Source organism: Vulpes vulpes, chromosome 9 (assembly GCF_048418805.1).
Source record: "Vulpes vulpes isolate BD-2025 chromosome 9, VulVul3, whole genome shotgun sequence".
NCBI lineage: Eukaryota > Metazoa > Chordata > Mammalia > Carnivora > Canidae > Vulpes > Vulpes vulpes.
Genome location: NC_132788.1, coordinates 45,710,850 through 45,726,033, shown reverse-complemented (window position 1 = coordinate 45,726,033; position 15,184 = coordinate 45,710,850). Strand labels below are relative to the sequence as shown.

At 41.9% G+C, this 15,184-nt stretch overlaps 1 protein-coding gene across 7 annotated transcripts in view; it reads left to right on the top strand.

Annotated features, from left to right (window-relative positions):
* STARD13 (StAR related lipid transfer domain containing 13) overlaps nucleotides 1–15,184 on the top strand; it is a 519,929-nt gene that overhangs the window by 282,778 nt on the left and 221,967 nt on the right. The window contains exons 1-2 of one of the 7 annotated variants that reach the window (XM_072719979.1): nucleotides 2,582–2,801; nucleotides 5,459–5,611. The exons of 3 other annotated variants lie outside the window; for them this stretch is intronic. In XM_072719979.1, the coding sequence (XP_072576080.1) occupies nucleotides 2,678–2,801; nucleotides 5,459–5,611 (277 nt within the window). In that variant the 5' untranslated portion in view covers nucleotides 2,582–2,677. Of the gene's footprint in view, nucleotides 1–2,581; nucleotides 2,802–3,418; nucleotides 3,843–5,458; nucleotides 5,612–15,184 lie in introns of those variants that run through there. 3 more of the 7 variants (XM_072719985.1, XM_025996775.2, XM_072719987.1) reach the window with 3 other exon arrangements.

Genomic DNA, 15,184 nt, shown 5'->3' with positions numbered 1-15,184 from the left:
AACAGCAACGCAAAACATCCATTGGATTTAGCAACCGGACAATTATTGGTAACCTTGGAAAGACAGGTTTCGGTGAAGTAGTGAGGGAGACCAGATGGCAGTATTGATAAGGGAAGATTTCTTTTCCAAGGGATACAGGATGGAGGCAGCACGCTTTGCCAAGGGGGTTGCGGTTTTGTTTGGTTTAAAGAAGGGTGAGCCTTTTTAGAAGAAGGTGGAGGGTGAAGGGGGTATAGAGGAGGAAATAACTAAGGTAGCAAAGTACTCATAGGGACAAGAAAGGACAGTAAACAGCACAGGTGGAGGACTAGGTCTTAGTAAGAAGAGGTGCTTTTCTTAGAAAGCACCGGTGGGGATTTCTTTCCTCTGAAGTAGACCTTATTGGCATCTGCTCAAGGTGAAGACCCCAGGGTGGGGGAATGTCATCCTTAAAGGAGTCCTACTTAAGGTTCAGCTTTGAGATAGGGCTTATGGATGCTAAGGGCCTGCATAGAGACTCCAAGTAGCCCTGAGGTTCTTGTGAGTTTAGAAGCCTTGCATTTTCAGCAGCAGCATGTGCACAACTGTGAGATTTCCTGCAGAGAGGCTGGCAACCCAGGGCCAGGCAGGGAGATGGGCTGAGCTGTTCCAGGAAGATTACTTTAGTCTTTCATCTGGCTTCTCTTGGATGGTCCTGAATTCAGGGACTCTTCTACAATCAGAACTAAACAAATTTGCTCTGCAAGAATTTATCTTCAAATTTGTCATTTAAAGAAAGCCCCTAATCCATGCCATCTGAATGTAAAACATGTCCTAGAAAGGCCGGGGGGTGGGGTGGGGGGGTCGGTCCAGGATATTTGGAGCTAAATGATAAGTGAAATAGCTGGAATATTCCTTGTATGGTTCTATTCCTGTGCAAATATTGTTACAACTACTGCTTTTGTTTGATTCAATTAGGTCCTTTTTAAAAGTTAATACACAGCTTCCCTGGGCATGTAACTGTGAAACATTTTGTTGTTAGACTGTATAGAAGTCACTTTAAGATAACACAGATCTTTCTTCTTGCAGAGAATTTCGTTACCACTACATGCATACAAAACAGAGGATGTAATCAAAAGGGTATTTGGCATGGGCCCAGAAAGCTATCTGGATTAGTCTATAACTGGCTGCCATAGTTTCCAACCCATTTCTGATCCATGATTTATTGCTTCATAACTGACAATTTCAAAGGTTTACTGGGATGACGCATAAGAGCGCAATCATTACTTTCTAGCTCATTCTGAAATGTGTTTCATTAGAGAACATTTTTGATTATTAAAGATAACAAAATAAGACAATTAAAGACTGTTTTTACCATCATTCTCCCTCCTCCCCATTTTCTACCAACAGTATAAACTGGTGGGGGAAATGTTTATTAAAGTGTAAAATTGCCGCAAGAGTACCTAAGGTAGCTGACCATTTCCACTCCTTAAGTCAGGAGCAAGTTATGTAATTGAGAAAGGATTCAGCAGTTTAATTTTCAAACTTCCTGTGGAGCACCTGAAGTTTTTAAAAAACAGCTGATTAAACTGGCCCTCTGGCAGTCTGGTTCAAAGACATTCAAAAAGAAATGATATTCCAGAAATTTTACTGTGAGTAATTTAGAAGTTTTCTTTTGAAATATTTCAATTCCTCTCGCCAAACTTGAAATGTGTGCTGTCGATCACATGGTTAAGTTACATCAAATGTTGTCAAAATGACTTTCTCTAAGGTCCACCAAGCACTTAAAAAGCAAAACTGCTATTGAGAATAGCAGGACACCCTGAGGCCTGAACCAGCAATGTCCTCATCTTATGTGTGAGGCTTTGGAACCCAATGCCTTGGTCACCACCTCTGGAGGTATTTCAGGAAGAGCCAGCACCTTTCCTCCCTCTTCCCTGCAGGAGTCAGTTAACTTCTCATTATAAGCCTACTTCATGTTGTTGACTAAAAATACGTTAACATCCTTCAATTTTCACATTTCACTTACTCATAATATCTACTTTTTATGTATATTTTATCTAGATTTTAAATGCTTTTCCACGGCATGTAAATATATTTAATGTGGGTTACTCATGGTTTGGCCTTAATATTTTCAGTTATTTTCCTCCAAAGCAGAGGCTGTGATACGTTGACTCTTGAAATCACTGGGTCCATTGCAGCCAGGGAATCGTTTCATTGATGAAATCAGGAAAGGTTAACCTAAAACCCAAGAACAGTAGAGTCAAACTGCAAAAGAGCGTCCGCCAAACCGAGTGGGGGATTTCAAGCGGCTCGAGGTCAGGGAAGCGAGGCCAGTTATCATGGTTCTGGCTGTGGCCCGGCTTAAAGCTCGGGGTGTGATCGATGGTGGCGACTCTGAAACTGAAAAGTGGAAACTGCCGAGAAATGGGTTGTGGTGCGGCCCCGGCCTCCGAGGGACACCGAAAAGGGGTGGAAACTGCGGGAGTGGGGCCCGGGCCGGGCGGGCCGTCGGGGTTAGGCGGGGGCGGGGGGGCCGGAGGGGCAGGGGCGAGGGAGAGTGGGACGGGGTGGGGGGCGGCGGGGCGCAGGGGCCGGGCTCGCTCGGCGCCGGGCGGCGGCCGCCCCATGTCGCGCCCTTCGCGGGTCCGGGCGTCGGAGCGGGGCCGCGCGGGGGGGCGGGGGCGAGCCCGGCGGCCGCGATGAGGACGGAGCCGAAATGGCCAGCGGACCGCAGCCCTCGGCGACGCGGCTCCGGAGGTCCATCAGCGAGCAGCTGCGGGACTCCACGGCCAGAGCCTGGGACCGGCTGTGGAGGAACGTCCGGGAGAGGCGCCTGGCAGGTCGGTGCCCGCGCGGCCGGGGGGCGGGAGGAGGCGCCGGCGGGCGGGCGGGCGGGTCGGGCGGGCTCCCGGAGCTCCCCGCCGCCCGCTCCCGCTCCCCGCTCCCCGCTCCCCGCTCCCCGCTCCCCGCTCCCCGCTCCCGCTCCCCGCTCCCCGCCGCCCGCTCCCCGCTCCCGCTCCCCGCTCCCCGCCGCCCGCTCCCGCTCCCGCTCCCCGGGGCTCCCGGGCCGGTCTCCCGCCTGCCTTTGCTCCCTCTCCCGCGGCCCGGCCTCGCCGCCTCCACCCGCTGAATGAAGGACGCCCGGCCCGAGGGGCTCTCCGCGGGGGCTGCCCCTCTCCCAACCTCGCCCTTCCCACGCGTGTTGCGAGCGGCGGGGTGGGGGCGCGGGACAAAGCAAGGGAGACCATCCAAAGTATGGGAGACCAGATGTTTGGGGGTAGAAGGGGAGGTTTGGGGGAAAGACAGGTGGACAGCTCTCGGTGCGAGTCCTGGCTGCCGCAGCCCTGCCCGGCTGTGAGTCAGGCTCTCCTCGCTTTGGAATTGCAAGAGGGGCCTCCCTTTTGGAATCTGTTGCCCACGAACTAGAGAAAGAGAAGAGGTGATTACTCTGCGCTAAGGGGTCCTTAAGAATCCTCGCCCGGGTCAGAAGCTACCGCCCTCCCTCGCACCTCCCCTGGCCTCCCACGCTGTGACCTTCCTTCTGTGCTCGTGCCATGGAACCATCTCCTTGTGGGGCCGCGGATGCAGTGCGTGGTCTGAGCCTTCTCAGAGCCCTCATTCAGAGCCGCAGGTCGTTAGTCACTACATCATACCTGCCCCAATAAGGGAAGGGAAGCCGCCCTACGCCCAGTTCCAGAACAGTGTGGGATTTAGGATTACTTTTCCCAAGGTTTCTGGCGTTGTGGGAAGTGTGGTTGGAAGGGTCCCTGGGCGGACCAACAGTCCAATCTCTGGACCTTCTTGCCTCCTGTCTCTCCAACAATATCTCCTGAGTTGGTCTGTGACCACAAGGATGGAAGAGAGTTGTAGAGAAGAAGCAGGTATGAAGCCTGGACAGAGGGAAGGGATGCCAAGGGTGAGATGGGAGATTTTACCTTCTCTGAGCTCCTCCCCTTTTCCTTAAAGTAGAACTGTAGAATAGTTTGCTAGATGTTCTGTCCCTACGCTCCTACAGCCACCTCTCCCCATCAGCCTGAGGGCATTCTGGAGTAGGTGCCCTGTGTCCGTATCACCTTGGTCATTAGGTCCTTCTTGGTCTAACTGGTCAAATCGGGAGTAGGGATTACAGATGATTTCGACACTCAGTGTTGTCAGCATAAAGCGTTCATCCCATGTCTCCTGTCCAACACAGTGACCCCATTTTAGTAAGCGTCCAAGAAATAAACAGACTTTTTTGGTCTGGACCCAGAAATAAGTTGTGGTAACCAAGAGGTTTGACTGTTGATTTTTAAAGACATGTATGTGCATTGCAGACCTCAATTAATAACAATTAGTAACTCTCCCTGTTATGGTGCTAAATTGTATAATCTACATGATGGATGGTGTTGGAGAAATTTTTGTGGTCTAGTAAATGTTTGTTGCTTCATAACTTCAGAATGCTCACTGCAAATGTCTCTTTTAAAGCTTCTGTTATTTAAGTTTGTTAAGTTTGTTAAATCAATGGATCTTCAGGAAACAAGAAGTCTTTCCAGGAGGGCTGCCAAGGCTGTGCTGGGTTTTTATAGAAGTTGAGGCCAAAGATGACTGCAGCCCTGTCTTTTTGAAAAAGAGATCTGGAAAGGAAGAGAGTGAAATGTAAAGACATAAAAACATTAAGGCTGTCCAGGAAAGTCATTTATTCATATGAATTTTAGACACTGCCGTTCAGTTAAAGCGATGGACGGACAAAGGGAAATAAACCACAGGTAGAGATTTTAAGATTGTGAGTATATAGAACTTAAGGCTTGAAGTGGCTTCAGAATGGTAAGCATAAAAGTTCTCCAGAGTAGTGCGTTTTTTTTAAATAGCGGTATGAGGTTTTAAAATATTTAATCGGAATATTAATATCTGCTTACCCATAATCTGCTTACCACTCTGCTAACAGTGGATGCCAGCGGGTTATTCACCTAGCACCAAACAATCCTCTGTGAAGCTGACTTCAACTTCTGCTTCTTTAAGCAAGCTGGGATGCTTGCCACAAAACCAAGCCAGCTCCATGAAGGAGCTTTTAGATGCAAATTGATTTTCTTGCTAAGGTAGCTAAAATATGGAACTTTGGCCATGAGACACTGAAATACTTAAGTTATTAATGTTGGCATCAATTCTAGGTGAAAGTGTTCTTCATTTGTAAAAGTGTTCTTTATATGGCTCTGTTCACAGAATCAGAATAACCAACTATGTGAATGTACCCCCAGAGAGCATCCACCCTGCTAAGACATGATACTGGCTTTTTTTTTTTTTTTTTCTATCAGATGAAAGTTGTGTGCTGGGACTTCTTTAATTTCCCTAAAATCTTCTTCTCACCTTTAGTCAATGGAATAGTGTTCAGTGTGCTTCATAACAAATTTGTATTTATTGTCTAGAGAATCCTGAAGATATTTGATTCTCTCCTTTACTCCTTTACACCCCAAGGAAGGAAATCCTTATTCTAACTCACTCTTGCTTCTCTTCGTAAAAGGCTGTCTTGTCAATGAGAGAGAAAGACAGGAAATGGAACCGTGTGACGATACTGAAGCCTGCAGATTTCTGTGCCGGGGGGCCATATTTAGGAAGGAAAGGATTATACATAATCAGAAAAAGCATTTCTCAACACATATCACAAACAACACAGGTAATGAAATCCATAGGAGGATAAGATGTGAATGATGTTCAAATATGGCCAACTTATTACAAATTTTTAAAGAGCTAAGTTACTGTTAAAGAAGGATTGATGTTGGGAGCTTTTCTTGGGCCTTCCAATTCTGCAGTGGTTGCCAGAGTTTCGTCAGATTGTAGCATATTTGCCAACTCATACTTTTAATTTCCTAAGACCCTAACCCCGTAGGGGTCAGCAAGAGTATTTCTCATCTGTTATCTGAGTATTGATTAGTCTAATAATGGTGGTGATTGATATTTATTCCCAAGATGACAAAGCGAGTGTTCAAAGCAGGATTCTAATGCAGGTTGTCAGAAGTCAAGGGCATCTGTGCCCATTTTGTCTTACATCACTCTGCCTCTTCCATAAGCTTTATGGAGACACATGGACCTCAGATCCTTTCCCCAAGGCTGTCACTTGCAGTTAGTTTTAAATAGAATTCAAAGTTAACTGGAAAAAGTTGATCTTTGTTTTTTTTTAAACTCTTGGTGTGACAAAGATAACCCTGTGCACCTAGAATCATTGTCCCCTAGTCATCCTGATGGGCTGATTAGTGAATGGGCTTACAGAGATTTGAAACAGTCGTACCTCTAGCTTGTCGGGGACTCCTACGTGGTGTGCCTTGCCCACTACCATCACTATAAGAAGCCAAGGGCTGCAAGAAGGAGATGCTGTCATAAAGTCTAAATGTAGGTTTCTTTTTTTTTTTTTAAGATTTTATTTATTTATTCATGAGAGACAGAGAGAAAGAGACACTGGCAGAGGGAGAAGCAGGCTCCATGCAGGGAGCCCGATGCGGGACTCGATCCTGGGTCTCCAGGATCACGCCCTGGGCCGAAGGCAGCACTAAACCTGGGCTGCCCTAAATGTAGGTTTCTTCAAGGTAGCTGAGTGGCAGGTTCTTTTGGCTTCCCCAGATCTCTAATCAGCCGCTACTGGTGACAATTCCTAACATTTATAGCATCTTTAAATTCTGTAAGCCGCAGCATACCTGTCAGCTTTTGGTGTTTGTAAGCAGCTTGAACTACTTTTCAAATGTTAAGGTCTGAGAAAATCCAAATGAGTTTTCTAAAGCTTTCTGCTTCTTTATTTTAAAACCCCACTCTATGTTAATGGAAATGTAATCCATATGTTTGATTCCTTTATACTCACATAACAGTGTTTAGGTAGCTTGTGAACTAATTGATATCCAAGTCTTTTGATCTCTTTTATGGTCTCATTTTAAATCCTTTCTCTTAGGCACAGGAAGTTCTATTGCTGCCAAGAATAAACTAACTTAAAACACTGAAAAGTTTGAGTTTTGATTAGAAACGCTAATTCCACCAAATTTCAGTGAGTTTTTGTCATGTTAAAACAGGTTTATTCATTCTCAGAGTCAACAGTAGCATCCTGTGATGTGATGTAAACAGGAGATTGGGACTTTAATGCAGAGTGGGATCAAGAATAGGACATGGGCCATAAAAAAGTTCCTTATTAAAATCTGTGTTCTGTGATATCAGAAAGTACAGGATGATACTATCTGATCCTTTTCATGTGTTTTATATCAGAGTCCTTCCTTTTTATTATCACTTGCCTGTAAGGAACAGGCCATCCCACTCTGTCAGTTTTTTTTTAACATCTCTTGAAAGGAGAATATATTTAGATGTGGTTTATATTAACAATAACAGAAAAATCTAAGTAAGTACACTGTTAAGATCAGAGAGATGGAAAGCATATCACTTATATCAGGGTTCTTAACCTTCGCTACAAATAGAATCACTAGGAGCCTCTCACAAATATCCGTGCCCTGCCTGCCTCTTAGAGATTCTAATTCAGTTTAGATAAGGCCTGGGGATCAGCATTTTTTTCAGACTCCAAAGGTAGTTCCACTGGGTAGCCTGGCCTGAGAACCACTGACTTATAATAACTACTTGCCCAAGTCTGTGTCTAGCATGAGGTCATATTCTAGGCCCCTAAGGAAAGGTTTGCTGAAGTTGAGTTGGAATGAGCTTGTTATTTTACAGGGGAAGAAAAAAAGGGTTTGGGCTTTGCTGTTAGGAAAGTTGGATTTGGTTCTGCATATGATAAGAAGCAAAGTATTTTAAGCAGAGGACTGGCAGTGTTAAATTGCCACCAGAGTGGTCTAGGTGAGAGATAAACAGTGATAGGGTGATAGTGATGGAGGTGGAGAAAAGGACAGATTTGGAATATGTCTTGAATGGAGAGACAACAGCACTGAGATTGATTGCTGGAGGTAAGGGAGGGATCAAGAACTCTTCAGTTTAGGGGTACCTGGGTGGCTTAGTTGGTTAAGCATCTGCCTTCAGCTCAGGTCAGACCATCTGCTTTCAGCTTAGGTCATGATCCCTGGGTCCTAGGATGGAGCTCTGCATCAGGCTCAGCGCTCAGTGGGGAGTCTGCTTCTTCCTCTCCCTTTCCCTCTGCACCCCTCCCCAAATATATAAGTAAATCTTTAAAGAAAGAAAAAAGAACTCCTGGGTTTGTAGTGCGATGGGCTGAGACAGTGCCCGCTGGCAAATTTGATTGTTGCAGCTGCAAAAGGAAGGTTTTTTGGGTTTTGTTTTTTTTTAATAAGACAGATGAGGAGTGAAGAGTTCTCCTTGAGCCAGATTAGACCAAAAATGCTTATCAAACATGCAACAATAAAAGCCAAAGAGGTGGATGGATACACAGTACAGGTTTGGAAGAAAAATTAAAGCCAGATAAATCCAGAAGTGATTGGCATATAACTACTATAAAGTAAAGCCTTAGGACTTAGAAGGGGTTACTTAGGATAAGGGGAGGGGCCAAGGACAGAATCCTAGGGGACCCTTTATTTAGAGCACACTATTTGAAGTGAACTTTATCCATATAGGTGTGCTAAATTTCTAGGGCATTAGAAAATGAAACACTGTTTCTGAATTCAGCATTCTTATAGCAGCAGAGTGGTAGCACTATATAGAATAAACTTTTGTGACAGTTACTTGCTTCCAGAACTGTTGATGAATAAAACATAATCATAAAAATATGTCTCACTAATAAAATATACCTTTTTAAAATTTAGAAATGGTATTGAAAAGTAAAAATTAAAAACTTCAAATAATATTTGAAGGAAAAACTGCTCAAGTTTGCCCTCATTCACAAAAAAATAAAAATATGGTTAATTAAATAAAAATATATTGGGCAGCCCCTGTTGCGCAGCGGTTTAGCACCACCTGCAGCCAGGGCATGATCCTGGAGACCCTGGATCCAGTCCCACATCAGGCTCTCTGTATGATGCTTGCTTCTCCCTCTGCCTGTGTCTCTGCCTCTCTCTCTCTCTCTCTCTCTCTCTCTCTCTGTCTCTATGAATAAATAAATAAAATCTTTTTAAAAAGTATATTTTATAAGTATATTAATATACGTTTATTATATAAGATGATATTTATAAAAATATATTAATATTAATAAAATATTGTGTATAAAATATTCCTTAGCAGGAATATTTCTATGGTTATTATAACTTGTGGGGGCCTCCATATAATGAGGTAAGAGCTTCCTATTGGAAAGATGACTTCTCCAGCATCATGATATCCAGAAATAGTCTAATCAAACAAAGTTTAGCTTGTAAGAAAAGTTCTCTATATTGAAGTTTGCAGGATTGCATCCATTTACTGACCTTTCTTTGTCAGTTATGGTTTGTCCATTATAAAGCTGATTGAAGGGAAATTTCTCAGTGAAAAAAATAGGTAGTGTCTTGAATTTTTGCAGTTGTAAGGAGAGTAGCTTAAATTTGGCCTAACCTATCTGTAGCATGCTGGCTAACCCTTAGGAGTAACACAATTTCCTTCTGGAATTGGAGCAAGGAAATGATCATGTTCATTAATTGCTGGTGGTTGCTCTGAATAAGACACAGAAGCCCCACTAGTTGGCTGCAATTCCTCGAGAAGACCATGTGTTATAATTTTTGTTCAACGACTTGATCATTTAGAGATGAAGCATATATCTAATGAAGTTAACATACACTCCTTCATTGTGTTTTTTAAATCTTCTGCTGAACAAAACAATTTATAAAGAAAAATTTACTAAAAGACCTTGTAGTTTACTGGGAGATAATCCAACAGTATGTTTCTATTCTGCTCCTTTGCAAGTTTAGTGATGTTGCAAAATGAAAACAAAAGTGGTTTGAAAAGCGTTACGACATTCCTGGGCTTTTTTCAGAATCCTTGAATGTTTAGTTCTAAAACAGCCGAGTTGAAGGACAAACATTTTTGTCATGTTTGTAGTTAGTCAATAAGTATTTATTGAGCCATGAAATAGCATCCTTGTCAGACCATGTTGGGACTGTAGTGCAGGATATTAATTTAGTACTGTGGTTTTATCCTGGCAAAGCACACGAATTTTATTAGGCTGCTCAAATCACTTAACTCATCTATTTAACCAGAAATAGAGCAAGCTTCCAGAAATTGCAAAAGGACATTATAGAATGTGCCATGACTACACAATACTGTATTTGCAAATCAGCTCTATCAAGCCATTTTGTATTCTCAGAAAGACTATTTCCTTAGTAACATTTTCATCCAAAATGAAATTTTCAGACTCGTACGGTTGTTATTTTGTGTAATACAGCATATTTTACCTCTATTTCATCAGGGCAGACTGTGTTTGGTGAATATTTTTCATTCTCCTTCCTATGTAGGAAATTAAATGAATATAAGAGGTAATGGTTGTACAACCCCATGAAAATTAATACATTTACTAGCAATGACATTGAGTTGGGGAGTCTTATCAGATGCTTCTTATTCTCTCTCCATCAGATAAAGTGGAAATATTTCCAGGTTCCTTGAAGAATCTTTGAAAGCATTTTCCATTGAAATTTAATATTTATCACTAGACTAATGTCCTAAAAGTACAAATATTTAACAGTGTAATTTACACTAATGTGCCACTTCATGGGGATGTATGGATTGTCACAACATCACAAGGAAGGCAAAGCACTGCCTCCCTCCTTTGACTTACAGTGAGTTGCATTCGTCCCAGAACTCTTCAAAAACAACGATATATTGCACCTTCTCCAGCTATGAGGAGTTGTCCCTATGGTCTTGGAAATAAGTTACATCTTTCTTTTAGTCCCAAAAAAAGACTTCATAAGCAATAGATGTAAAAGATGATAAAATTGTTAGAATTTAGTAAGTAAAACAAACAAAACAAAAGCTGTTAGAATTTAGTAAGTAAAACAAACAAAACAAAACAAAAGCCAAAAAACAAAACCAAAAAACTTTCACATATTTCAATATAGGCTATTTCATTCTTTCTGGAAAGACAGAGGAGAGGCTTTGTGCTGAGTGTTTGATGTTTTGTTCTTATATCTAAGTCAAGACAATAATGACAAATGAGAAAAGAGCACTCTAAACCCTTTTAGCATAGTGGTAGAAAAGGCATTGCAGCTATTTGAGATGTCCTATGTATAAAATCACAGCTGTATGATGGTGATCAGCATCTGGAAATTAGCATCACCTCAAATTTGCCACAGCTACAGTGCTAGGAGCATAGATCGCCCAGTGTCATAAACGTATGTCATTTTACTTTGTTGCATAGTGTAGTGGAGGGCATGATTAGTGATATTTGGGCATGATGGAATATTATTGGTGGTTAAGAGCAGCCACTGGAGCCCAAGACTACATGGGTTTGAATCCTGCCTCCACCACTTAAGCAGAAGGTCCTTGGGAAAGATAAGTGGTCTCAGTGTTCCTTAGTTTACTCATGTTTTAAAAGGAAGAGAAGCGTAGTACTTACCTCATACGGGTTGTTATGAAGATTAAATGAGTTAATATTTTCAAAGTATTTAGCATAGTGTATGGCCCCTAATAAACATTGTATGGGAGTTTCTATGGATATACATAAACACACACACACACACCCTGGCCTCCACGCAATCAAAAATTCAGGTATAACTTTTGACTCCCCCCCAAAACTTTCCTAATAGCCTACTATTGACCAGACTAATAATATAAACAATTACCACATATGTTGTATGTTATATGTGTTTTATACTGTATTCTTACAATAATGTAAGCTAGAGAAAAGAAATATTAATAACAATATTATAAAGAAGAGACAATACAGTTACAGTATTGCACTGTATTTTTGGGAAAAAATCCACATACAGGTGGACTTGCACAACTCAAACTTGTGTTATTAGAGAGTCAACTGTGTGTGTACATGCAAGTGGAGAGCAGTAGAGACATTTCCTGGTAAGGGAGATGCTTTTAGATCCAGCCCTAAACCACCCACCCCCATCATACCTGGATTCATCAGCCTATTCTCGTATCTAATGAACCCATTCTAGATCCTACATTTGAGGACTCCCAAGTGCTAAGATGTTAGCCTCACTCTCTTTGCTCTGAGACTTAAAAAAAAAAAATCAAATACTACATATATTGTTAGCTTTGTCTATAGCATCTTGTGTAATCCATTAGTGTTATAGCATAAATCATTCATTATACTAATATTTTGTCTTCTGAAAGAGCATCAGTTAAGGTTTGTTCATTAAAATCACCTTCAGCTTTAGAGCTATGCAACCATGAATTCATTCCCGTGCCCTTGGCCTAAATGGAATTTGATGGAGACCTAATTAAAATGAGAGAAGTTAGACTAGATAATCTCTAAGGACCCATTTAGCTTTAAAGATCAATGAGTCTGTAAAACTAGACCATGCGTCTGAAGGAAACTTGATGCCCTGAGTCTTTTAGTTCCCTTTCTGTGTAGATTTCGTAGGGTGTTTTGAGAGATGAGAGGGCAGAAGCCCAGAAGCATACCCAGGATGCCTGCCAGTGCCATTCTCCGTGTTGGTTTGGTTACAGAGCCTCCATCAACAGCAACAACTTATAATTGGTACTTTCTGTAATTGGAGCTGCCTCTGCCAGAACTGGAGATGGAGCAAGGAGGATGGCCAGCTGGGAGTCCTGGGCCTGCAAACACCTGTAGAATCTCGACAGCCCCTGCACAATGCTCAGGCAGGGCCCCAGCTCAGAAGGTCTCTGTCCTTGGTTTAAAGCTCTTCTATTGCAATTTTGAAATTATTAATAATCACTGAATGGAGAGCCCCCATTTTCATTTTGCACTCTGCCTAACAAATGAGGTAGCTGTTCCTGTATTTCAGGGAAAGCTGGTCTCTTGTAGAATCATGCCTTGATTTGTGAGTTCACCTTCATTGGTGATTTGGTGTTAAGTAAGATAAAAAGAATGCATGAAATCATAGGATATTAGGTTTGGAAGGGACTAGGAAACCTTCCCTTGAGCATCTACAATATATAATCCACGCGCTCTGTGCCCCTTACTCTTGGAGAAGATGATCTCCCAAGAGAAAGTGTGTTTGTTTTATTTTATTCTTTATTGATTCTGACAGCATTGTTATGAAATAAAGCAATAACATTACCCCTGGTGTTCACAGAGTTATAATTATTATATTTTGGTTATTACATATATTGAAGGAAATATTTCAATTAGTTTTTCTAAAGTATTGCAGTGCTTAGGTAGAATAGGAAATTGGGACAAATTATACACTCTTGGTAATCTAGATTTTCAGATCCAAGTCTTGTTTTGAAAACTTCTTAATTAAGCTTTTTCTTAATTAAAAATTTATTTGCAATACTCATAATAGATTAATTCATTAAACCACTGCTATTAAAACCATTAAGGCTATTTCCTGTGTAGGTTCATCTAAGGCTACTTACTCATAAAAGGAAATTAGGAGAGATAGTGATAAAGTCTATCATTTATCACCAGGGATTTTCAGCCCATATCTGCTAACGTTTTGTTTTGCTGTTACGTCCATTTGTCTCTGTGAAGAACAGTAAAGCTGACTAAAGTCTAGTCTCACAATGGTGCACAGTTTAAATCCTTCTTTGCTAATGGGAGCTATACATAGAACTCCCCATTTAATGATGTTTTTTAAAAAGAACATTTTCCTTTGTTTGAAATAAAGCTTATTATTTATGCAAAGTATTTCTGGACAGTTGACTAAAAAAGTGCATTTTCATTTGCTTTTAATCTGCTTCAAGCAAGAATGTATTTGTGTAGTTCTGAGTAGTAAATAAGTAGGCAGATTCTATCCCTCCTCAGTGAACTCAAGGCCATGTTGTAAGAAAGTAGACCTGCCTGCTGGCGGGGTCCTGCTACTTAGGTGGGCACAGGTGCTATTCCACAAGAAGAATCGAGTGACAGTAGTTTGGTAGGTTCATTCTGTATGTTTAGCTCTAAACGTATGAGAAGTGTGAGAGATATAAACAGCTTTATCAAACAGATAAACAAATTTTACTTTCCTGATAAAAATGTCTATAGGAATCAATTAAACCTCACTAGCACAGTCTCAGAATTCAGAAATTCAAACTATATCACTCTGGACAAGGTCTCCTGTATCATTATGTGAATATAATGATTTACTCGAGTGTCTGTATTTACACCAAAGCCACAACCCTATCCAGGGAAAAGATAGTGTCTTTTTCACTATAGATAGTCCCATTGTAACTGGGATATAGAACGTGCACAGTGAATGTCTGTTGAGTGAATGAATGATAATTAAAGTATTAACAGCAAACCTGCATTGGACCCTTTTGTATGCCAGATTTTATGCTAAAGACCTCATGCATTTTCTCATTTGATGCCCAGGCTTCAGGGTAGATACCACTAGTGTCACTGTTAGCACACATAGCAGCTTACTTCTTTTTGAATTCATGAATTAGAAAAAGGTGCCTCCTCTGAGAAAATGCAGCCTTAAGGGTATACAGCTAAGTGAGTGAGCCCTGGGCTAAATTTCAACCTACATGGTCCCCCTTGACTGTGTAGGCACAGCCTACACAATTGTACATGGCAGCCCTGTGTACTAACATTATCCCCAGCTTATGCAAGAGGAAACTATGACTACTACTTGGAGCTATGTAGATTTGTGAGACTGGCACAATTCACATGACTTGTAAGGTTTGTGAGGTCCTGAAGACTCATGGAATCACACTGTGGCACTTAGGAAGGGGTAACTTTTCAGGGGTGTCATAGTGACAGTATGGAATCATTTCCAAAGCCCTACCCAGCATTGCCTCAAGGTTACCATGTGGTGTATTAGATGGGATTAGATGGGAGCTGACTATGGCATCCCGCATCCGAGGGCCCCCATGATAATAAAGGTGATGATTAATAATGATCCTGAATATTTGTGTAAGACTACAGTTAAGTGCTTTTCCATTAAGATGATACAACAGTGGCTTAAATTGTTAGGTTCTCCCAAAAGTCCTTTGAGAAAGGCAGGGTAGATGCTATGATCTCGACTATGTAAACAAGATGAATGAGGATAAGAAAAACGAAGTGACTACCCAAGGTCCCATGGCCAGTGAGGGATCCTGCCTAGGGCTCACTCTTCTGGTTACTTTCCTGTTTGTTGCCCCGTGTGAGCTCTGCTCTGTAAGATGTCAGTTGCTGTTAACTAAACCCATGGCTCCCAAACCCGACTGAGCATCAGAACCACTGGAAAAGCTTTTAAAAAACAGCCTCTTGGACTCCTCACCAGATCCATTGAATCAAAATCATCCCTGGGGG